The sequence below is a fragment of the Erithacus rubecula genome (genome assembly GCF_903797595.1).
Source record: "Erithacus rubecula genome assembly, contig: scaffold_90_arrow_ctg1, whole genome shotgun sequence".
Lineage (NCBI taxonomy): Eukaryota > Metazoa > Chordata > Aves > Passeriformes > Muscicapidae > Erithacus > Erithacus rubecula.
In genome coordinates, this window is record NW_027635424.1 from 469,963 (window position 1) to 494,919 (window position 24,957).

The 24,957-nt window shown below is 46.7% G+C and overlaps 1 protein-coding gene across 1 annotated transcript; it reads left to right on the forward strand.

Annotated features, from left to right (window-relative positions):
- Positions 1 to 17,391: 17,391 nt before the first annotated feature.
- On the forward strand, positions 17,392 to 24,072 carry LOC306816830 (coiled-coil domain-containing protein 81-like; the record flags this gene model as incomplete). The annotated part of the gene is made up of 8 exons (XM_079333280.1): positions 17,392 to 17,476; positions 17,554 to 17,618; positions 17,968 to 18,121; positions 19,704 to 19,954; positions 20,510 to 20,595; positions 21,423 to 21,577; positions 22,069 to 22,169; positions 23,950 to 24,072. 8 exons carry the CDS (start codon positions 17,392 to 17,394, stop codon positions 24,070 to 24,072), a joined length of 1,020 nt encoding a protein of 339 aa, XP_079189406.1.
- Positions 24,073 to 24,957: the final 885 nt, after the last annotated feature.

Here is a 24,957-nt window from a genome sequence, read left to right on the forward strand (position 1 = left end):
GTACTCAAAAAGGGATGTCAGGAATCCTTGGGGGTCAGGAAAAGCAACTTGGGGAGCTTCAGGGCTCAAAAACACCAATTTAATGAGCTTTGGGGCTCAGAAAAATCAATGTCCAGAGACTTTGGGCTCAAAAGCAGCAATTTAGGATACTTTGGGGCTCAGCAATTCCACTTCAAGGCCCTTTTGGCCTCAAAAACAGCCATCTGGGGAACTTCAATTTGAGAATGCAGAAGTTTCAGGAGCACTGGGGCTCAGAAAAACCCAGCTGAGAATTTTTGGGACCGGAAAGACCATTTGGGTTCAGTAATACTGATTTAGGGAGGGCTGGGGCTCTTAAGCACTGATTTAGGGACACACAGGCCTGAGAAACCCTGATTTGGGAGTTCAAGGCTGAGAAAAAATAATGTCAGGAGTTTTGGGAATCAGGGAGAGTGACTTGGGGATATTTTCAGATCAGAAAGAGCAATTTAAAGAGCTTTTGGGCTCTAAAAAACCCAATTTAAGCAGATGTTGGGCTCTGTAGTCCCCATTTAGAGCGCATTGGAGATACAAACCAGCAATCTAGGGAGCTTTTGGGTTCAGAAACGTCACTTTCTGGAGCAGAAATAGCAAACCCATGGGGAAACACAGGAGCAAGGGTCTGGTGCCTACCTGGACAAGGCTGGGAAGGAGCAGCTCCACGCTGGGGGTGTGAGTAGCAGGGTCAGGCCACCAGGGGCTCATCCCGGTTATATCTCATCCTGCCTGCTCCCATTCCCACCCCCACGGGCTCCTCCCTCCAGCACTTCCTTTCTTGGTTTTACACTGATTTCCTGCAAATGCATGGAACACCGAAAGTGAAAATGCTCTGAGCAGGGAGCAGATCCTCGGGCTGGGTGGGGGAATGAGCACAGCCAGCAGCTGCTCCCTGCTCCTGGAGGCATCCCAGGGAATGCACTGGGAGGGGACTGGGAGCACTGGGAGTGAACTCCACGCTCTGATGACAAATAGGGCACCACAGGAAAATTAATCCACTAACACCAGAGGCTGATGTCCAAAAAAAGAGACAGAGGAGTCCGTTTTGCTTTATTTTAATAAAGGGAGAGACCATAGGGCATTCCCCTGGGATCTCTCCACATTTTGGAAGACGCAGCCTCCCTTTTTATCCCAATCTCCCGGCCACTTTTCCCTCTCCCCATTGGCTGAGATACTTGAGAGGCACAGACTTCCTGGAACACCTGACACATGAGATTCCTGGTTAATGTATAACATTTTATTTTAATTTTTAATTCTTACAGAACTCATAGATTTTCCCCGTTGATTCTTTCATCTTCCAATATCCAATTTCATTTATCAGCGAACCTACAGTTTGTTTGTAAAGGCAAATATCTTTTTCCATTCATGTTTCTTTAATGTCTGGGTGCTAACTTTACCTACCAACAGATCTACAGCTCATTTGTAAACACAAATGTGACATTCCTCTCAGACACCTGGCTTGAGTTAGGGATATCAGGGCTCTGGAACACTGATTTTGGGAACTTCCCAGCTTAGAAAGCCTCTACTTCATTAGCTTGGGTGCTGTGATAGTGATGTGAGGAGCTTTGGAGCTGAAAAAGATCATTTTGGGGAGCTTTGTGGCTCCAGAACACTGATTTTTAAAGGGTTTTGGCTGTAGAAAAAAAGGAGCTCTGAGTCTCATAGAAAGCAATTTAGGGGCATTTTGAACTCAGAAACAGCAATTTAGAGAGATTTGGAGCTAAGCAAACCACATTTGAAGATATTTTGGTGTCTGAAACATCAATGTAGGGAGATTAGAAACACTCATTTAGGGAGGACTTGGGCTCAGAAATATCAAATTAAAGAGTTTTTGACCTCCAAAATAAAAAACCTATTGAGGGAGGGTCTTGCTCACAAGGACTGGAATACAACTACGGGGAGGCCTGGCAGACTGACACATCACAGTGCCCCAAACCCACCACAGCAAGGGCTGTGAGCCTGTGGTGGTGAAAACAACTCCTAGATGACTGCAAACATACCCTGTGTCCCATGTCACTGCCTGGAACGCTGTCCTGGGCTTTGAAAACAAGTTCTGGGGACACAGCACTGCAGGAAGAATGGAGACACATAATGGGAGGCACTTCCGAAACAAACTTAGAGACACTTGGCCAAGGAGCAGGCACTGAATGGATTTATGACGTCCCCTGTGATGGACCAGCCTCTGGAAACATGGAGTGATGGAATGGGCTGGGGAAGGTGACAATGAGCAATGGGTGGTGGCACTGTAACATTCTGTTACAAGTGATGTTATTCTTGCATCAAGAACAAAATGAGATGAAGTGATGTACACAGAAATGTTTTTAACTTTGAGAAATCACCCTGAACAACAAAAGGGTTGTGGTACTAATTTAACATCTTTGGACACTTTTGTTTAGGCTTTAGAGAAGGAAGATTATGACAAAACTATTAAATGTTGGTGTTCTATGTGTAGCATGGGACATGTCTGCTCTAAGTATTTGGATTGTCATAAGAAAGAAGGTTTGAATGCATTTGTAAAGTCCAATGCATAGAGGGCTAAGAAGGCTGGCTGCAGGCATAGACAAAAAAGCAGTAAAGATAAGGTTCAGGGGAAAGGTAAAAGTTGCCTGACTCCTATTTTCATTGTATAGTCCCCGATGGTATTTGAATAAAATTACAGGAAATGCAGGAAACAGCACGAGGTGACTACACAGAAGATAACAGCAGTTACAGGAGAAATCAGCAAAGGACTGCTGCCCCCAGGGAGTGGGGGGATTCTCATGGCAGAGGAAGGAGTTCAGTTCCTCAACCTTCATTAGGAAGACTGGGAACAAATCAATGGTGATAAAAATGAAGCAGGAGTGTCCTCACCTAAAACCAGAAGTCCTCCAAACCCCCTCATGGCAATGGCTGGGTACCTGTGAAGGGGACCAGAGGTTTCATCCCCAGCAGAGCCTGTGGTAACAGCCATGCTGGGAAATGGAAAACTGGAATTTTTTATAGACACAGGAGCTGGTTATTTGATGTTAAACACCCTGCAAGGGAAGTAAGTGATGATTCCATCACAACTGTCACTGCCATTGGGATTTGTGAAATGTGCCCCTTTTTCAATCCAATGACATTCAAACTGGGAAAAGTACAGAGAGCCCATTATTTTTTATATTTGCCTAACTCTACAAAACCATTTTTAGGAGGAAATTTACTGGAAAAATTGAATGCAATCAAGTACTGAGAAGGGGATATTCACATTAAAATCCCTGAGCCTAAATTTGTGAAAGCTTAGATTTTTTATGTTACAGGAACTGACTTCCCAATCTGAACCGATCTCAAAGAAAATTAAAGATGCAGTAATCCCCATTGTGTGGGTCAGTGGGATTCCTGGAAAATCAAAAAGAGAGGAACCTCTAAGAATCAAACTAAAATCAGACACAGGAATGGTAAAACAAAACCAATATCCATTAAAACTGTAAAGCTGAAAAGGCTTATTACCTGTCATTAACAAATTTTCTAGGTACAGTGCTGAGACGTGACTGTTGAATTGTTAAACATTTCAGCATTAAGCAATCACAGGGAATCAAGGATGAAGGCCCAAGTGGTGAAGAAGACTGTGTGACCTTCCTGAGTTTTGAAATTCTCTGAGGTCAAAGCACATTCGAGTACCAGCCACAAACTGTAAGAGTTGCTTGTCTTTCTCAGAATTGCCAACTGGTGGATTGTTAATTCTGAATTATTAGTCCAGCCTTGGTATGGACTTTTAAAAACTGCCCATCTAAGGCTCTCTCATAAGGTTTCAGCACAGAAGGCGAAAACACTTGCTGTAGCACAGGCATTAGAAAAGGAAGGAAGGAAGGGAGGAAGGGAGGAGGGGAGGAGGGGAGGAGGGGAGGAGGGAGGAGGGGAGGAGGGGAGGGGGGGAGGAGGGGAGGAGGGGAGGAGGGGAGGAGGGGAGGAGGGGAGGAGGGGAGGAGGGAGGAGGGGAGGAGGGGAGGAGGGAAGGAGGGAAGGAGGGAAGGAGGGAAGGAGGGAAGGAGGGAAGGAGGGAAGGAGGGAAGGAGGGAAGGAGGGAAAGGAGGAAGGAGGGAAGGAAGGACGGAAGGACGGAAGGAAGGAAGGAAGGAAGGAAGGAAGGAAGGAAGGAAGGAGGAAGGAAGGAAGGAAGGAAGGAAGGAAGGAAGGAAGGAAGAGGAAGAGGAAGATGAAGGAATGAAGGAAGGAAGGAAGCGAGGAAGGAAGGAAGGGAAGGAAGGAGGAAGCAGTAAGGAAGGGAAGGATAGGAAAGGAAGGAAGGAAGGAAGGAAGGAAGGATAGGAAGGAAAGTGAAGGACAGGCAAGGAAGGAAGGAAGAAGGAAGGAGAGGAAGAGAGAAAAAGAAAGAAGATAGATCTGGGTGGATTCTAAGTACACTTTTGGTTGTACTTCTTGCTGGGGAAAATCTGCGGAGTGAGAGGTTTGTTGTTGTTTGTTGTTCAGCACAAGGTACTGTCAATCAAACATGGGACACAAATAGAACACTTGCTGGAAGCAGTACAAAAACCAGCTGAAGTTGCAACTCTGCACCATGGAACACATCAGACAAGTTAAATAGGGCCAAAATACAGAAACTACTTGGCTGACAGACTGTCTAAAGAGGCATCCACGTTTTGGTTCCACAATGAGAAGTTAGTCTACCTGGCAGGCAGCCAGAATATGGTGCAAGAGACTCAGTTAACTGAAGCAGTAAATTCTAGATTTCACCCTGGTGGATGGGCAGTCCTCCCCACAAGTAATAGTTCCTGAGGCAATTGTGAGAGAAACATTAATTTACACTTTGGAATGCAGAAAAATTGTTGAAACACTGAAGAAAGACAGTAATTAGCTCCAAAATGGCCAAAATTGTATATTCAAAGATGCAAAAGTGTGGCACACATAAAATAAATAACCCAAATACTGGAAATAAAGTGGTGATAAGGGCTATCAAATCTAACTGCCCTGGAGACTATGGCAAATTGACTTTACAAAAATTCCACATAAAGAGAGTTATAAATATCTTTTAGTTTGAGTGGATACCTTTTCCAGTGGCCTGAAGCATTTCCCTATTGTACCAACATGGAAAAGGATTAGTGAAAATACTGATAAATCAAGTAATTCTATGAGGTGGAGTTCCTCTAGGAATGTCATCAGACAGGGTTTAATTTTAGGGTAAGAATAGTGGGACAAGTTAGCAAGGCCTTGGGAATTCACTGGGATTTACACACTCCATACCAGTCACAAGCCAGGGAAAAGGAAGAAAGGATGAGTTGCTCAACTGAGCTGCAACTCAGTAAAATCTATTAAGAACCCTCATTGGCGAGGGTGCAAGAACCCCCAATATCTTTGTTGAGGATTTGGATCCAACCCAGGGGTGCAGAAAAATTAAGCCTCTATAAGCTGCTTTACAGCCAGCCCTGTTGAACTCCACACATGCCAAGGGATGTTCATGTTAAAGGTGGAGCAGACATTAGTAGCTCCTCGTATCTCTGGCTAAAACACTGCAGGATTCACAATGGGCAGTTGCTGTCATCAGGACTGATGGGACTGGACACAGCAGCACAGGAATTCCATCCAGGAGCCTGGGTGCCCTCAGGGACAGGGACCAGGCACCTCTCCAAGCCTTGTCACCCACAGACAGCACAGGAAAGCTGAACATCAAAGGACCTTGGGGACATTATTCTGAAATTAAACAGGTGTCAGCTCTGTGGGCAACAGAATTACTGTTCCTAACCCAAATGAGATTGAGGAAAAAGAATTAATAACCTTGTCACCAAAGTACTACTTTTCTCTGTAAGGTGTAACTTGAGCGTCAACCAGAATCTTTGTTTGCCAAAGACATCTCTAGAGTTTCACCAAGGGATTAGTCATGAAAATTTAAAGCTCAAAGCAGCCAAAATACTCAATATACAGTTGCTGGATGTGTTCTCAAGTAACACTGGGAGGAATGGGATTCCCTTGGAGGGTCCACCCTGTGGGATGGCCAGAGCTCTGTCAATGGGCTCTGACTCGCAATGGAGCCAGTGCAGGGGCAGTTACAGAAAACTGTGCTGTGGAACAAAGGACTGCAATTATCAGTTTTATAGGATTCCCTAAGATTTCCCTTCAGGAGAAACCAAACCCTGTTAGAGTTAGAGGCCACAACATGAAAGGATTTCTGTGCTTTACCCTCAGTCCCAATGTCAGTAGAACTCGGGGTGCTGGAGCTGCTCAGGGTCAGTGTTACAGCACTCCCAGGTGCTGTGAAACGCCTTGAAACTCTGTGAAACTCAAAGGCACCTGGGACACAACAGGAGCACAGGAAAGAGCCCGGGATCCATCAGCAGCCCACAGTGGGAAATGGGAAATCAGACCTTTGGTACTGGGAATGGGAGCTGCTGGGTGTGTGGAGACAATGCCTGTAAATGGCTTCCTAAAGGATGGTTTGGGTGCTGTTTCCAGGCACTGCTGATACGTCCCTGAGGATACTATGGCAGCAACCACAAGGAAGACTTGGGGCCAAGACCACATTTTCCACCCTAAGAGTGGCCTTTGATTTCAGAAAGCCAAAGATTCTGTTTCACCCTGTGCCCCATGTGCACTGCCTTGTCCTACAGCTAAATCGTTTATTAGAAGTAGCTAATGATGCTATTAAAATATGCAATAGCACATCCTGTGAGCTCCAACAAACAGAAACAGGGTTCTACACGATTGCATGGTTTTGGATTATCTGCTTGCTGGCCTGGGAGGAACCTGTGCCGTTATAGGACAGTAACATTGCACTTCTGTCAGAAATGGGTTTGAAGTCCAACAATCAGGAATAACCAAGATAGAAAGAGTAGTAGAAGAGTGGCAGAATGAAGAAAATTCTTGGTAGGATTGGCTTCATGGGTGCCAAACTGGAGGCTGCTGTGAAATGCATTTGTGGCAGTCACTGTAGTCATTGCACTGAGTGCCCTTGGTGTGCTATGATTCCATGTTAGAGTTCTTGGGACACTTTGTGCTGGAAAACAGAGTATTGAGACTTGTCTAAAAAGAGACACAGTCTCAAGAGAAGGAAGGACATGATTATTGACGTAGAGAATAGTAATTTTCAGTTCCCCCGAAGCTGCTTGATGGAGCTTAAAAACGAACTGACAAAATAGATAAAAGGATGTAAAGGCGTGCACACAGGATGATAAACATGGCTGGAAACAGTGGAGAAACAGATAAAGAGAACTACAGTGGGTTTTCTGGCAAGTTAGCTTCTGTAACAAGAAGCAACAGGACAAGCCCAGACAAGATGTTCAAGGAAATGTCACCTTTAATCTCAAAGCATTCAGTGAGTTCAGCCACCAGAGGCCCCTTGAGAAGACCTTCCAGAACCATAAGAAGCAGATGCATGCAAATGAGTTCTAGGAAGGTGATGTTTATGAGTTAAGAGTAGGAGCACATTGTAATGAATATGTATTTTTATGATGGATAAATACCTTGTTGTAAAGTGTCAGCTCACACACAGAATGAGTGTCCTGTGCAGATAAAGAATTCCTAGTTTCTAATGGCACAAATTGTCTCAGGGAATTGATTTTCTGGCCACTTTCAGCACCAGTGGAGCAGTGCTGGCTCTGGGGATTCTCCTGGCAATCCCGGGGCTCTTGGGGGACCCCCGGAGGGGTGATGAGGGATGAGTGGGACCCAAGCAGCAGGACCCCCTGAACCCCCATTCCTGGGCAGGGGAATCGCCAGGAACCCCCCTTCATGGCCACTGGGACCCCCCTGCACCCCGTTATCCAACAGCCCTGAACCTGCACTGCTGTATATGGGACCCCCCTGCATCCCCTCTCTGCCACTGGGACTCGCTGAACCCCCATTCCTGAGCACTGGAACCGCCTGAATCTCCATTCCCAGGAAAAGAACGCCCTCGAACTCCAATTCCCAGATACGGGAACCACCCGGAACCCCCATTCCTGGCCACTGGGAGCCCCTTATCCGGCCACCAGGAGCACCCGGACCCCATCCCTGTGCAGCGAGACCCCACTGCATCCCCACAGCCAGCACCGGGATCCTCCTAAGTCCCCATCCCCGGCTCCGGGACACCTCTTCACCCCTTATAGTGCACCAATACCCCCTGCACCCCCTTTCCAGCCATCCCTCCTCTCCCAGACCTAAGAGCCCTTTTCCTTGACCCTAGGACCCTCTGTACCCCCATTCCTGCCTTTCCCAGCTCCCATGCCCCGCTTTCTTCAACACCAGAGACACCTGGACTCCTCCCTCCTGGGCACAGGGACACCCTGGACCCCCCATGACCCCCCCTCCCACTCCCTGCACTCCCTTTCCCTTGAAGCTTGGACCCTTCCCGCCTCTCCCGGCTCTGGCGGCTCCGTTTCCTTCAGCCTGGCGCCACCAGGCCCCGCCAGTTTCTGGGTTGCCCCAGCTCTGCACTCCTTGCTCGGCCTGCAGAGTGGTTCAGGGGGTCCGGGAGGGGATCCAGGTGAATCCGCGGGAATTCTCTCCCGCAGTGCTCCCGCGGGCAGGTCCGCTTCCGGTGATGTCACGGGCAGCGCGGGCTGCCATTGGTGGGCAGGGGCGAGCGGCGCCAATTGCGGGGCCGGGACCGGGGGCGGGACCGGGCGGAGGCGGGGGCGGGGCTGGGAGGAGGCGGGGCCGCGGCTGGAGGTGGGGGCGGGGCTGGAGGCGGGGGCGGGGCTGGAGGCGGAGGCGGGGCTGGAGGCGGGGCCGGGGCTAAAGGCAAAGACGGGCGGGAGCGGGGCCGAGTCGGGAGGCGGGGTCGAGTCGGGGGCGGGCCCAGTGATGGGCGGGGCTAGCGGGGGGCGGGGCCGCCGAGCGCCGCCATGGCTGCGGCGGGGGCCGCTCTCAGCGCTACGGGGGCAGCGGGAGGGGCGCGGGACTCCCGGCCCGGTATCCTGAACCGCCATTCCCTGCACCGGAATTCCCCTCAGCTCCATTCCTGGGCACCTGGATCTCCGTGAACCCCCAGTCCTGGGCACTGCAGACCCGCTGCAGCTTCTTTCCCAGCACTGGGACTCCCCCGCACATGGCCGCGTATCCGGCAGTGGAATTTCCCCCACAGCCCATTTTCCTGCCCACTCTTGTCCCAGACATCCTGCCTCTCCCAGCCTTCTCCATTTTTCCTTGACCCCGGGAGTCCCTGGGTCCCCATTTCCACCTTTCGCAACCCCCAGCACCCCGTTCTTCAACACTGGGGAGCCCCAGAATCCCCACTGCTGACCGTCCGGGTCTCCCCACCTTGTGGCCCCCTCCTCCTTTTCTTTGGACCTGGGAGTCCCTGGACCTCCATTCCTACTTTCCCTGCCCCCTCCATTCCTCAACAGTAAGGACTCCCAGGACCTTCCTTCTTGCCCATCTTGGGTTTCCCCACAACTCTCCTTTTCTTGACCCTGGGATCCCCAAACCTTCTTCCTGGCTTTCCCAGCTCTCCCAATTCCCACTTTACTTTCCCTGTGAGCTCCCCATGGCCCATCAGCCTCTCACTTTGGGTCCCCCCAAGCTTCCCAAACACGTCTGTGTCCCCCCAGTTCTCCACTCCTGCAGTATCTGGGAGTGCTGCCGTTGGAGCCCATCCCAGGGGTCCCCCAGTGTGTCCACAGGGATCTGGATGGGACCCCTTCGAGCACTGTGACAGCAGGCAGGGAGAGATGCAGCCACAGATGCCAGGAATGGCTGCTGGGGCCGAGCCAAGAAACTGGGATAGCATGACCTGGATCAACAAGGTGAACTGATGCATGGCTGCTGGGAACCTGGAGATGCTGTGGGGCGGGAGCAACCAGGGTGGGGCTGGGTGGGGGAGCCAGGGGGTCCCATGGCACAGGGTCTGTCAGGTGAAATGGGATCCATGGGGCTGGGCTGGGCTGGGATGTGTGGGGCTTCATAGAGGTGGGCTTGAGATCCCTGGGACTCTGTTGGACTGTCTATGGATCACACCATTCCAAGGGGATTTCATGAGAGTATCTCATCATCTTTCCAGTCCAATGAGAATTCCATGGATGGATCTCACCCCCATCTCATTCCCATAGGACATCCATGGATGGATCTCACCATTATCCAATTCCCACAGGTCCCCAGTATTCATGTGTTCAGAAAAGTGAAACATGAGATTCTTACATTGCCCTGCTGGGGATACAGATTCTACCCCAGCACCATTGGGATCAGCTGGATGAAGGGGCATGAAATCTAGGATCAGGAGATAGAGTGGGACAGGATCGTTCCCAACAGCGATGGGAACGCTTCCACAGCTGGGCCAGGATCAAGGTACTGCTGGAGGAGTGGGAGCAGTAATGGTGCTGGGTAGAGCATCAGTACTGGGGCTTTCAGATAACCCAAAGGTGCTACAGGACAGGTTGGCATCCAGGAGGGAAGCTCAAAGCTTGGGAGGAAATCACAGGGAGACTTCCAAGGGTCCCAGTGATGGCATTGGAGTAAAGGAGTTGGAGTTCCTTCCCTGGCTGCACTGACAGCATTGCCCACAGCCAGGCACTGGGGACAGAGTCACCCTGAGCCAGCCGTGCCCCCTCCCAGAGCCACCAGTGCCAGGCAGCTGCTCCCAGCCCTGTGCTCTGCAGAGGGAACTGGGCCTGGGGCTGCAGAGCTGCCCCATGGTTCTGCTGCCTCTCTGCCTGCACAGAAGGGGCTTCATGCCTTGGACCCTCAGCCCTGAGAGCAGAGGCTTGGCTGGGGGACAGGAGGGAGGGGGCTTGTTCAGAGGAGGGGCTGCACTGCAGGGGATCCTATGGAGATCTCTAGACTCTCCCTGCCACAGGGTTTTGTTTTCTCTCATAGCCTGATCTTCTCTCTGCTTCCTGGAGATGTTCATCCTGCAGGTGTTTCCCTGCCTGATGTCTCCCTGCCAGTGCTCACAGCCCCCAAATCTTTGTGCACTCTCCTTGGCCCTACAGAATCCTGCCTGTTTGCAGGGCACTGGCTGGGGCAGTTTCTGTTTGCAGATGGGGGAGAAAGGACAGGTCAGACTGAGCCTGATGGGTCCAGCAAAGGGCATGCTGGTGCTGTCCTAGTGCAGAGGAGTGGCTGAAAGCACCTTAGGAAACTCCTGCAGAGCACTCAAAGTTGGAGTTCAGTGCCTCCAGAATTTAGAAAATGAAGAATTTGTGTATCATTTCTCAGAATGTTTCCTCCTGAACTTGTCTCAAACCGAGACCTCCCCCATTCCCCAAGGGTAGGAAATGGTAAACAAAGATTCAGGAAATTTCATTTTATAAGAAATGATTGTCTTGGAAATACCCCTGGACTCAGCTGAAGCTCTGAGCGTGTTGTCGTGCTTCACACTCGAGATAGTAAGAGAATGTACTCACAGAGTCTGTAGGTATTGGGATGTTCCAGCTTTAGGAGATCACTCCAGGAGCTGCAGCTGCCTTGTCCTGCAGCCAGAGGCTTCCTGTGTCAAGGGCTGGGAGTGTTTCTGCCCCAGTCACTTCTGAGCATCTTCCCAGCCCTGACAGACTGAAGCTCTGTGCCCAGGGTGGCTGCAGGCAGTGCTCCAGCCCTGCTGGGTTGTGCACAGAAGCTGCTCCTGGGCAGAGCTCTCTCTGCACTGCTGCACTTGCCAGGAGCTGCCTCTGTGCCAGGATCCCAGCCAGCTCAGCAGCACAGGCACAGCACAAGGACTTCTCCTGCAGGTTGGTTGCTGAGTCCCTGAACATCAATCTGTGAAACAGAGTTGAAGAAACCTCTCAATAATTCAAAGTTACAATCAATCTCAAAAGTTTATTCAAGTTCTAATGGGTCCCACTGTGAAAAATAACTGAGAAAGTGTCCCCAGGTTCCAGTTAGAGCAGAACCCTGGTGGCACTGTTGACAGGAGGGGACAAACAAGGGAAAGGTTTCTCTGGTGCTGAGCAAACCTGGATGTTTTAGGAATGCAAAGGGCCAAGGCCAAATCATCTATTCTGTTCTGTTAGTGTTAAATATTGAGTTCTGCAACTTTAAAACTGGTTCCAAGACTAAAAGTGGGGGGGGGGGGGAATGCCGAGTTTGTTATCAGAAATGGCATTTGCTCTTCTGCAGTGCACAAGAGAGCTCTCTTTTGCTTTTTACTTAGTTTTCTGGCTAGCTGAGGCAAAGGAGTCCCCTGGACTATTTTTTTTCCTTTTTCTCAAAATTGTTCAAACCTGCTCAGGATTGAAAACCCAGAGGAGCACCAGAAGCTCGCACCTGTGGATCACCAGGACTGGCCTGGGCTGTGGCATTTCCCAATTCTGGAGCGACTGAGAACAGACTGAGTGATCTGGGCTGCAATCTATGGAAGGACTCTTCTGAATTTGTCATCTCTTCAGAGCAGTGAAACATTTTGCTGTTTATTATTGTTAATTTCCGTGCTGGGGAGTGTTTTGTCTGTTAAATAAACAGTTTTTTTCCACTTCTCTCCGAAAAAATATTTTTCCCCGAACCAGCTGGGGGAAGAATCCCATTCAGAAGTTTCCTCCCAAATTTTTGCTAAACCAAAAGAAATATTTTTTGGCGCCCAGCGCGTGGCCCGAGAAACTGGAAAAAAACCTGTTCTAATTGCATTTTGGTTGTACTTACTCTGTAATGGGATAAAGCCATCAATAACCATGTTGTTTGAATTCATAATGTCCCTCAAAGTAGAAGTCTTCAAGTAGAAGTCTTCATATGTCTTGAGTCTCTAAGTTTTTTTAAAGTTTTAATACCTTTCTGGTCCCTAAACTTATTTTCTTATCCGAAGATAGCTCCAGTAGTGTCCTAGCACCTAGCTTTTCAGTAAAAACACATATATTTAAATAACTGTTATGCTGAGCTCAGTGATAGTGATTTATAAAGTGTTTATAAAGCTACTAAAGTTTGTTCCAAGTATGTATAGTTTATAGTTTCTTCGTCCTACCCTGTATCCCTGTTCCTGTAGCATGTTTGGAGGTTTATTAGTAATTGCACCCAATTTTTTTAAAAAAGAGCAAAGGATGAGGCTTTTCAGCCTTTCCTTCTTCCCCTTTAAATCTGTAAAGTCTTTTTAAAGAAGTGTTCCTTATTAACACGTAATAACATAATTCATAACTAATTCATAATTGTGTTCATAATTAACACAAAAACACAACTCCTCCTAGCACTTTGACTACCACTTCTAAAATAAATGTTCAAAGCAAAAGTTCCCTTTGCCCATCATGCCACCAACACCACATAAAACAAATAAATTACCCTCATCACACAACCTGCCTGTATTAAAAAATTAAATCACCCTAAAATTTTAATAATAATTGCAAATTAACCCAAATGTAAAAACTTTGCTAATACAAAAAAAACCAAACCAAAACCAAACAACACATGCTAAAAAGCCTCACCATACAACCAACTGCCAACAAATAAAACACGTTATGCTCTTTTCACCAACAGCTCCTGTCACATTGTAAAAATGAATCAAAAATAAAAACTGTATAAAGCCACACACAACAAGCTACACAAGCTACCGAAAAAAAGTCAACTCAAAGCTGTTCAGCTAGCCCTAAACATTGCTAAAAGAAAAAAGTAGCCAAAGCTCTACCTTTACACCAATTCATAAATAATAGCCAATGCTCTGTAAAATTAGCTGAAAAAATTTAAAGACTCACTGACAACATAAAAAAAAATCTAAACTACTAATAAATAAAAAACATTGCCACTCAGTTAAAAAACCTGCCTGTAAAAATTCATCATATAAATGCCCATGTCCCCAAAAATAAAACTAAGAAAAACTAACAAAAACAACAAACAAATAAATCATGCTGCACAAATAAAAATATCAAAATTAAATAAATAACACCAAAAAAAAATATTCCTAGCCCAATAAACCCATAATGCTTCCAGTCATCAAGACAAAAACATCACCTATTAATAAGCACAAAACCAAAAAATAAATTTAACCATAAACAGTATTTCCCAAGTTATCCTTAACTATAAAACTGTACTGCCATCAAGCAAATCAAACAAATAAAGCCCCTCTAGTATGCAAAATTGTAATCCAAATATAAATACAAAAAAGCCTGACAAATTAACTGCACCATATGGTCTCAAACCCAAAAATTTATTAAAAAAAAAGTTTAAATCATTTTTGCCTCAAATACAAACAAACCCATTCATAAAATTGTCTTTGCTCGCAAACCAGGTTGCATGTAATAAATAATATAAAATAATAAAACAGCACAATATGTACCTCAAAAAATCTAAATATTAAGTAAAAATCATATATAGATATTACTATTAAATGTCACTGTCAAATATCACTGTTATTATCTGTATATAACTAGATCCTGTGTGTATATATATATATATATATAATGTATGTATTTATAAAATTAAAATATATAATAAATATAATTATAAACTAACAACATAAAAATAAAAAGTAAAATGTCATAAGGTAACTTTATAATGCTTGCATCCTCAAATCTTCTGTTCTCTTCTGTTGGTATTAAGGTCTACAACTTTAAAACTAGTTCCAAAAATTAAAAAAAAAAATAAAAAATGCAGAGTTTGTTATCAAAAACAGCACTTACTCCCCCATATTCTTCAGACAAACTCTGTTGTCTACAATAAACAACAAAAGAAAGTCTCTTTTGCTTTTTAATTAATTTTCTCACTAGCTAAAATAAAAAGTCCCCTGAGCTGTTTTTCCCTTTTTCTTAAAATTATTCAAACCTTCTCTAAACTAAAATCCCAGAAAAACCACGGAAACTCACACTTGTAGCCCACCAAGCCTGGCCTTTTCCCAATGCCAAAAAAATACAAACAAACTTAGCAAGCCAAGCTGCAACCAACAAAAAAACCCCTTCGAAATTTACCATCTCCTCAAAACAGCAAAAAGTTTTGCTGTTTAGTATTGCTCATTTCCAACCTAAAAAATACTTTGTCTGTTAAATATATAGATTTTTCCACTTCTCTCTAAAAAAATATTTTTTACCAAACCAGTTAAAAAAAAAAATGCCATTCAAAAATTTCCTCCCAAATTTGCCCTAGACCAAAACACCTCAGCAAGGAGGGTGCAGTAGATGGTATTTTAGGGGCATTCCAATTTAAACAACAAAAATTTAACAATTAATTCAAGGAAAGCTCTGACAGCTCCTCTTCAAGGACTCACCAAGGGGTCAATGGCAGAGCTCTCCACCATGGCCTTGCCAGCTGAGCAAGGCGGGTTCTGCGTCAGGACAGATTCATGATGGAAACCCACAAAGGGCATTTGGGGAATCTGCAAGATTTCCCATGGGCTGTCTAAGAAAGGACCCCAAGAAGGGAAAGGATGGGGATCAAGGTGGTTTGCAGAGAGATGATGGCAAGTGCCATCCCTGGCAGTTCCCTGTGGCTGATCCCCACAGCCTGTGGCATTTTCCTAAACCCTCCAGTGCCAAGAACTATCTGGGACAAGGGAGCTCTCTGTGCTCTGGGATGTCCAAGTGTCTGATACTGGACTGGGCACCACAGATCACAGATCACAGCCTGGCCAGCTTCCCTGTGTCTCAGGGCTGGTTGGGCTATGTAACAGAGCTGCTCCCAGAGTCAGAGCCCAGGAGAGGCCTCTCCCTCTTGCCTCACTCCTGCAGCTCCCCAAGAACGGAATTCCTGTTGTGTGGGGTCTCTCATGTGCTGGATGGCCTTAACACTGCCTCCTGGCCAGAATGCCTGTCAGGGCCAGCCAGACTGCTGCAAGGCCAGTGACCCCCCACAACCATCACCATTCCAGCCATGTCCCCTGGGCCTGGCTCTCCCCTTTCCTCTGCTCCTGTCTTACCTCTGCTGGAATGAGCTTTTTTGTGATTAATATCTTGTCCCAAGTATGGGGCCAACCAGGCTCCTGGAGCAGAAGTGGCTTCACAGTCAACATGTGAACACTGAGAGACAAACTTCCCATCTGCTGATGGGAAGTTAGAGCAGGATGTGGTTGGAAAGGAGCTGTGTGGATGTGGGACAGCACCTTTCTGGTGTCATTGTGGGGCACAACAAATCTGCCCGGAGCAGGTCAGGAATAAATTTGATCTGAGCTTTTGCTCTATTAGGTCCAGTTGTTTGGTCTGCTCATGTGGGTAGGGAAGCTCACCCTGTGCATATTCCCATCTGTGCTCCTCTCAGGGATCTTTTTCAGGCCTGTTCCTACAGCTTTTGAGAAGTTTTAATTCCCTTTCGGTGTTAAGGAAAGCCTATTCTTGTTGCCGAGTCTGCCAGCTCTCCTCAGAGTCAGAGATTTCTAGGAAAGTCATTCAGAGATCTGCCCCGAGGTTGGATAGTCATGAGCGGCATGGAATGTGGGAGCAAACGGATTGGTGTTTGGAGGACGCCTCTTCTCCAATGTTTTGGAAGTTCACCCCTGAACAGCTACAGGACCCTGTTAAAAATGCTGCAACAGCTTCAGAGAGGTGCAAAATGATGCAACCTGGCTACTGTTTGTGGGACACTGCTGGTCACTGGACAGCACCCTCAGGAGGAAAGCAAAGCAACAGGCACCGTGGGCACTCCTGAACCAGGGGAATAGCCCCTGCTAGGAGCAGTGGCTGCTACACAGAAGAAATCCAAAACCAAATCTGCACCAATCCCTTAGTGAGGGAGGAAGAGGAGGCAGGGCCCTCACAACATGAGGAAGAGTCAGGGCCAGAGACCATCACTAGATCCCTGTCCTCAGGTGAGCTGCGAGATGTGTGAAAAGATTTCAGCCGCCAGTTGAGGAAGCCCCTGGTGACCCTGCTGCTCTCTGCTGGAATAACACAGCTTTGGTATAGAACTGGATGGCAGTGAAGCCAAGCAACTGTGATCCCTGTCCCAAGATTTGGGCATTGACCCGGTGTAAGGACCTGATAATAAAAATTGCTTTGTCATTATGTCTGTTTATTGTAATGTCTTTGAACACCTGGAGACTGTGTCCCCCATGTCTCCCTTGTCCCCCATTCGGTGCCTCCCATCCAACATCCTCCAAGTCCCCTCTCCATGTCACCCATTTCATGTCCCCCATCCCCCATATCCCCCACTCTTGCCATTCCTCCATATCTCCCATGTTCCCCATACCATGTCCCCATCCTGTAGCCCTCATTCCATATCCCATCTCTCATGTCCTCCATCCCCCCTTCTCCACATCTCCCAACCCCATTTCACATGCCCCATCCCACATCCCCCATATCCCCCATCCCATGTCCCATCCCACTGGTCCCACACCCTCCATGTCTCCCATTCCATGTCCCCCAATCCATATTCCGTCCCTCCTCCCTGCCTCATCCCCGTATCCCGCACCCCTGTCCCCACAACATCATAGAGGCCCCAGTGAAGTCACAGTGCCACCAGCAGAGTCACCAAGCATCCTTGGGGGATGCAATGGGAGCTAGTCTGGTGGTGAGACATCCCAGACTCTACATCCTGATCCCACATCCTGATCCCACATCCTGATCCCACATCCTGAGAGAGTACGGGATGAGCTCCCCAGCTCGCATTGCCAGGAGGACCAGGGTGGAGCTCTGGGGGAGGACAGAGGTTGCTTCAGCCACCACCCTTGAAGGTACCAGCACCTCCTGGACCCCAGGAATGCCAGAATCTGTCGGGACCCACTCTGACTGAGTTTTCCTCAATTGCCAGAGTGGAAGAAAATTTGGGATGCAGTGGCTGACTTCGTCCTGGAAGAGCTCCTGCTGCGGAAGAAGGTCACTCCAATTCCCCTGCCATGCTTCCTCCTGAGAGTCAAGATCACCTCTGCTTCATTCCAAAATCCGAAATTCCTCTTTCAGGGCATTCAGATCCTGAAAGCCTGAAACTCCTCTTGCAGCGGGTGCAGATTCCAAAATCTCTTTTTCAGGGGGCAGGGATCCTAAAATCCTGAAATTACACTTCAAAATCATGCAAGTCCACTTCCAGATGGGAGCAGATCCCAAAATCTGAAAACTCCAAGTTACATGGGGCACAGACCCCACAATCTCAAACTCACACTTCAAAATCCCAAAATTCTACTTTGGGGGAAAGCAGATCCCAAAATTGCCAGAATTCTGGTTGCAGGGGGTGTGGATCCCAACCTTCGGCGCCCTGGATGTGGTTCCCTGGCGGGTGCAGCTTGGAGACATGGAGGTGACAACACAGAGGCCGATTTTTTGCCTGGCCAGGAATTTGGTCCAGAACCACAATTTGATGGATGACTGGGAATTCTGGCCTGGTAGGACTATGGGGATTCTGAGGTGGGCACGGATGGAGGTAGAGGGTTGAGGGAGGGGGTAGAAAATGGGGAGTTGAAAGGTGCGAAAAGAAACCAAAACAATTTGAGGAGACCCTAAAAGTCCATGAGGAGATCCCAAAAATCACAAGGAGACCTCAAAAAAACACGAGATCCCAAAAATCACAAGGAGAACTCCCTCAAAAATATAAGAGGAGATCCCAAAAAATCCATGAGAAGCCCCCAAACCCATGAAGATACTCTAAAAAGCCCCATGAGAAAAAACAAAAATCACAAGAACACCCCCAAACATTTGAGGAGACCCAAAAATACATTACAAGACCTCAAAAAAGCATATGACAAGACCCAAAAAAAACATGAAACCTGAAAAAAACATAAGAAGATCCCAAAACCACAAGGAGGTCCCATAAAACAATGAGGAGACCCCCACAGAAGACAAGGATAGCCCATAAAACCATGAGAAGATACCTAATAAGCACAGGACCCCAAAACCCACAAGACCCCAAAAAACCATGAGAAGAACCCCTAAAACCCATGAGGACACAAAAAAACAAAAAAAAACACAAAAAACCACAAAAAAACAAAAAAAAAGAAGATGACCAAATTCACAAGGAGAACCCCAAAAACATAGGGAGACTTCCAATCTCCCCATGAGAAGACCCCAGAAAACCAAAAAGAGACCCAGAAAACCCCACAAGAAGTCCTCAAAAACCACAACCCATTAGGATACCCCAAAAATTTTGTGAAGACACTAAAAACCACTATAAGAGCCCAGAACTCACAAGGAGATGTCATAAAACCATGAGGAGACCCCCAAAATCATGACCTCCCCCCTAAAAAATGCATAGTAAGACCAAAAAAAAAAAAAAAAAGAGAAAACCCCCCAAAAACCACAAGGAACTCCAAAAAAACCACAAGAAAATCTAAAAAAAAAAAAAATCTCAAGCAGACCCCAAAATACCATCACGTGACCCTTATGCCCCTGAGGAGACTCCAAAAAAAAACACAAGAGGACCCCAAAAATTATGAAGACACCCCAAAAAAGCACATAAACCAAGGAGGACCCCATAAATCAATGAGGAGACCCCCAAAAATACAGAGACACCCCATAAAACCATGAGAAGACCCCAAAACCCATGAGAAGACCCTACACAATGAACAGAAGTTCCAAAAATCCCATAGGAAGACCCCATAACATATAAGAAAACCTGAAAAACCTACAAGAAACCCTCCCAAAAACATAAGAAGGCTCCAAATTCTCTAAGGAGATGTCAAAAAAACTCAAAAATCATGTAGACACAAAAAAAAAAAAAAAAATTGAAAAATCCCATAAAACAACAAGAAGACCCCAGATACCATAAGGAGACAAAGAAAATCCCTCAAAACCCCAAATCACTCTGAGAAGACCCCAAAACATCCTAAGACATTAAGAAAAAAATAAGAGTGGACAACAACAGCCACAAGGAGACCCCATAAAACCTCAAGAAACCCCCAAAACCCTACCAGAAAACCACAAACCCCGCAAGGATAGCCCAAATCCCCGCCATCTTCCATGTCCTCCCAGGGAACCTGGACTCACTCCGGACGTTTGCAGTGGCAGCAGTGCTGGGACTGCCCCGGCGCAGGGTGGAGGGCGCCCTCCAGGCCACTATGTCCCTCCTGTCGCGGTGCTTGGGGACAGGTGAGGACGTGGCCTTGGTCCTGGGGGACATTGGAGTCCTGCTGGTGGAGCGGCACAAGGTCCGGATGAGGTTCTACCACGACTTCCTGGAGGCAGTGGCCGGGAAGGAGAACTTGGAAAACGGGGTCTTCAAGGTGAGGAGGTTGAGGGGATGGGAGCAGGGGAGTGGGGTGTTCCTTTAAAATCACCTCATCCATGGGGAGACGGTCCTGCCATCTTTGGGACGCTTAAGTTCCTTGGCCATGTTGAGGAAATCCCACCATTTTTGGGATTGTCCAGCATTTCCTCATACACATGAAGGAGGTCCCAACATCTTTGAGGTCCTCTTTGGTCTCCTTTATTGTTGAGTTCCTCATGCACATTAAGGAAGTTCCACCGTCTTTGGGGTCCCTGAGTCCCTTGGTCATATTGAGGAGATTCCACTGTCTTTGGGCTCCTCCAAAGTTCCCTCATCCATGTTAAGGAGGTCGCGCCATCTCCTCTTTGGGTTCCTGAAATGCTGGATTCCTCATCTTTGGAGTCTTCCATCACTGCTGTCTTCACCCATGATAGGAACTCCCAACCATTTTGGTGCTCCTGCAACAATGAACTTTTCATCCATGGGAAGGTCGCACTATCTTTAGGGTCTTCAAATGTTGAGTACCTCATCCCCATGGAGAAAGTCCCATCCCTGTTCTCTTCTGCTACAGATCCAGGAGCTCCTGGACATAGTGGTGCCTCGGGGAGTCCCTGTGGCTGCTCTGACCTCATGTGGCTCCATCATCGTCTTCCCTGAGTGCGTCCAGGGGCAATCCGGGCTCTGGGATGGGACTGGAATGGGATCCAACCCAACCCACTCCAGGATTCCTTGGATTTAGAGGGCCTGAGGAATTCTGCCCTGGGACGGTCTGGGGGATGGTGAATTTTGGGAAAACTGGTGGATTTTGGGAAAATGGGAGATGGGAGATTTGGGGAAGATATGGTGGATTTGGAGGAAAGATAGGAGGATTTGGGAGAAAACCATGGTGGAATTGGGGGAATGGGGTTGATTTGGGAGGGAAAGAGATTTGGGGAAAAAAAGATGAATTTGGGAAGTCATGGTGGGTTGGGAAAATGAGGTGGATTTTGAGGAAAATGTGGTGGATTGTAGAAAAAGAACAGGTGGATTAAGGAAGATGTGGTGGAACAGGAAAAACATTGATTTGAGGAAAAACAGGGTGGATTTTGGAAAAACATGGTGGATTCGAGGGAAAACATAGTATATTAAGGAAAATGTGTTGGATTTGGAGAAAAAATAAGATGGATTTGGGAAAAATATAATGGATCTGGAAAAACTATGGTGGATTTGAGGTTAATGGGGGATTTGGGAAAAATGTGAATTTGCCGGAAACCAAAGTGGATTTGGGAAAAAAAATGGATTTGGGGCAAAATGGTGGATTTGGAAAAAAATAGTATGGATTTGGTGGAAATGTGGTGGATTTAAGGAAAACTATAGTGGATTTGGGGGGAAAAAAAGGTGAATTTAGGAATAAGTGGTGAATTGAGGGGGAAATTATGCAGATTTGGGGAAAACTGTGGTGATTCCAGGGTGGTTCTGCGATGATCATGGTGTTTCCTACCCAGATTCAAGAGGGAAATGGTCCAGGCACCACTTTCAAGGGCAAGGCTGCTAAAGAGCCTTCAGAACGTCCCCAAGGAGACCCCACGTCCCAGGGGTGATCTGGGACCACAGATCAGTAAAGAAGGGAAAGGCAGGAAAACTGAGAGAGGCAGAGAAGGTAATTTTTTTTTTTTTTTTTTTTTTTTTTTTTGATGAGGAAAAATGAAAATGAATGGGAAAAAAAGAAATAAAAAGGTGGGATCTGAAAAAATTGGGAAAATGGGAATTAATTGGGATTACAAAGTAAAGGAATGGGGGAAGGAAACAAATAGGGAAAAATCAAGGAAAAGGGGAGAATAGCAAAAAATTAGGAAAATGGGAATTTTGGGGATAATAAAGCAAAAAAAAAAGTTGGAGACAGAAAAGAAATTGGTGGAAAAAAAACAAGGAAAATGGGAAAAATGGGAAAGGGCAAAGGGGGAATGGAGAGTGAAAAGGCCAAAGAAATGAGGAAAAAAGGAAAGAAATTGACAAAATGGAAAAGAAAAGGGGGAAAGAAAAAGAATGGGGAAAGAAGAGAGAAATATGGGGAGAAAGGGAAGAATGTGGGGGGAAAAGGAAGAAATGGGACAAATTATGTGACGTCTGACTTCACCATCTCCTTCTCAGTTCCAAAGACAGTTTCTGGACTATTAGGAAGAAAGGAAAAACCTGAGGAAGAAGATTCCAGAAAAGCAGAAAACCCAGAGGAGGAGGGGGAAGGAGAAGAAGCCAGAAACAGAGCTGGGGAAGAAAGGAAAAGAATCAGGGAAGTCAGAAACCAAACTGGGGAAAAAGAAGTCAGAAACTGAATTGGAGAGGAAGGAAAATCTGGGAAAATCAGAAACAGAATTTGAGAAAAAGAAGTCAGAAACTGAATTGGGGAGGAAGGAGAAATCAGGAATGTTGAAAACTGAACTGGGGAAAAAGGAGAAGTCAGGAAAGTCCAAATCTGAAGGGATGAAGGAAAAGCTGGAAAAGTCAGAAAAATCAGGGAAGTCAGAAATGTCAGGAAAATCAGGAAAGTCAGAAAAGTCAGAAAAGTCAGAAATGGTGGGAAAGTCAGAAATGTTGGGAAAGTCAGAAAACTCGGGAAAGTTGGAAAAGTTGGGAAAGTCAGAAAAGTTGGAAAAGTTGGGAAATTTGGGAAGGTCTGAAAAGTCAGAAAGATCGGAAAAGTCAAAAATGTTGGGAAACTCAGATAAGGTGGGAAAGTCAGAAATGGCAGAAAAGTCAAGAAAATCAGGAAAGCTGGGAAAGTCAGAAAAGTCAGAAAAGTCAGAAATGTCGGGAAAGTCTGAAAAGCTGGAAAAGTCAGAAAAGGTGGAAAAGTCAGAAAAGTTGGGCAAGTCAGGAAAGTCAGAAAAGACAGAAATGTCAGAAAAGTCAGGAAAGTCAGAAAAGTCAGAAATGCCAGAAAAGTCAGAAATGTTGGGAAAGTCAGAAAACTCGGGAAAGTTGGAAAAGTTGGGAAAGTCTGAAAAGTTGGAAAGGTCGGAAAAGTCAGAAATGTTGGGAAACTCAGAAAAGGTGGGAAATTCAGAAATGTCAGAAAAGTCAGAGAAATCAGGAAAGTTGGGAAAGTCAGAAAAGTCGGAAAAGTCAGAAATGTTGGGAAAGTCTGAAAAGTCGGAAAAGCTGGAAAAGTCAAAAAAGGTGGAAAAGTCAGAAAAGTTGGGCAAGTCAGTAAAGTCAGAAAAGACAGAAATGTCAGGAAAGTCAGGAAAGTCAGAAAAGCCAGGAAAGTCAGAAATGCCAGGAAAGTCAGAATTGTCAGGAAAGTCAGAAATGTTGGGACAGTCAGAAATGTTGGGAAAGTCAGAAAACTCGGAAAAGTTGGAAAAGTCGGAAAAGTTTGAAAAGTTGGGAAAGTCTGAAAAGTCAGAAAGGTCAGAAAAGTCAGAAATGTCGGGAAAGTCAGAAATGTCAGGAAAGTCGGAAATTTCAGAAAAGTCAGAAAAATCAGAAAAGTTGGGAAAGTTGGGAAAGTCAGAAATGTTGGGAAAGTCTGAAAAGTCGGAAAAGATGGAAAAGTCAGAAAAGTTGGGCAAGTCAGAAAATTTGGGAAAGTCAGAAAAGCCAGGAAAGTTGGGAAAGTCAGAAAAGTCAGAAATGTCAGGAAAGTCAGGAAAGTCAGAAAAGACGGAAAAGTCAGAAAAGTTGGAAAAATTGGAAAAGTTTGAAAAGTCGGAAAAGTCTGAGAAGTTGGAAAAGTCAGAAACCGAGGGGAGGAAGAAGAATTTGGAAAAGTCCCCAAACAAGTGAGGCTGAAGGCTTGGGGGCAACCTGGTGTCCCCCACCTCAGGATGACCTTTCCCACTGGATCCTTCCAGGGATCATGCTGAAACTCCAAAGGCTGGACAGCACCGGGACCGCTCCAGGAGCTGGTGCCAGATGCAAAGGGACAAAACTCCACGCTCCAGGGGAGGAGGAGCAGAAGGAGACAGGAAAGAAGTGAAGAGGAAGGAGAAATCCAAGCAGATCTGTCTTCGGGATCCCTGGATCTTCCAGACACCAGTGATTGCAGTGCTGTCAGAATCTAGCTCTGGCTCCAGCATTCCTGAGGATCCTGACTCCAAGGAGCCCCTGCCCAGCCCTGTGAAGCCAATGAGGACATGCAACAAGAACTTCTGACTGGTGCTGAAGATGTCTCTGGAGTAGCTGGGAATCTCTGGGAATCTCCAGAATCATTAATAAATGCGTCTGGTTTGGGATGGTTCAGGGATGACTGGGACGAACTTCCTTTTCTCAGAATCTATTGGATCTTTCCAATTTACTCCCAGAATCTGCGCTTTTGTTCCAAATCCAATTGGATCCAAGCCCAAATCCCATCAGATCCACCACTGCTGCTTTGTGCCTTGTTGTCCCTCACGCTGGAGAAGGCTTTCTATAAAAAAAAAAAAAAGCCTCTCCTTCTCCTCTAAACCCCCATAATGGTCTCCCATGATTTCATAAGGCCCCTCAATGATTCAATGAACTTTTGGTTCCATGAGATTTCATACTGTCAATAAACAATCTGCTTGATTCCACAGTTTCATAATGGCCTTTTGTTCCATGACGTTCCATAGCATCACCATCATCTCTTTGGTTCCACAAGGCCTTGGTGTGAGGCAATGCCCCTTGGTCCCATGCCATTCTGTACCGTCAAGAATGATTTCCTTGGTCCAATGGACCCTTGGTTCCATGAGGTGCTTGGCTTCCCCACAGCCTCTCAGAGACCCTTTTACCCCTCAAGGCCTCTCACAGCCCCTTACAGCACGTGGACCCTCATGACCCTTTACAGCCCTGACAAACTCTCATGGACTGTCACAGCACCTCACAGCCCCTGAGAGCCCTTCACAGTTCATGGCCTCTCATGAACTTTCACACAAACAAAGCCTCAAAACACCTCACAGCCCCTCACAGCCCCTCAAACACCCTAATAGCCCCTCACAGCCCCTCACACCACTCTCATGGTCCCTCCATAGCCCAAGGCATGGGGATCCTCCCAAAGGAGAAGGGGTCAGGTCCTGCTTGTTC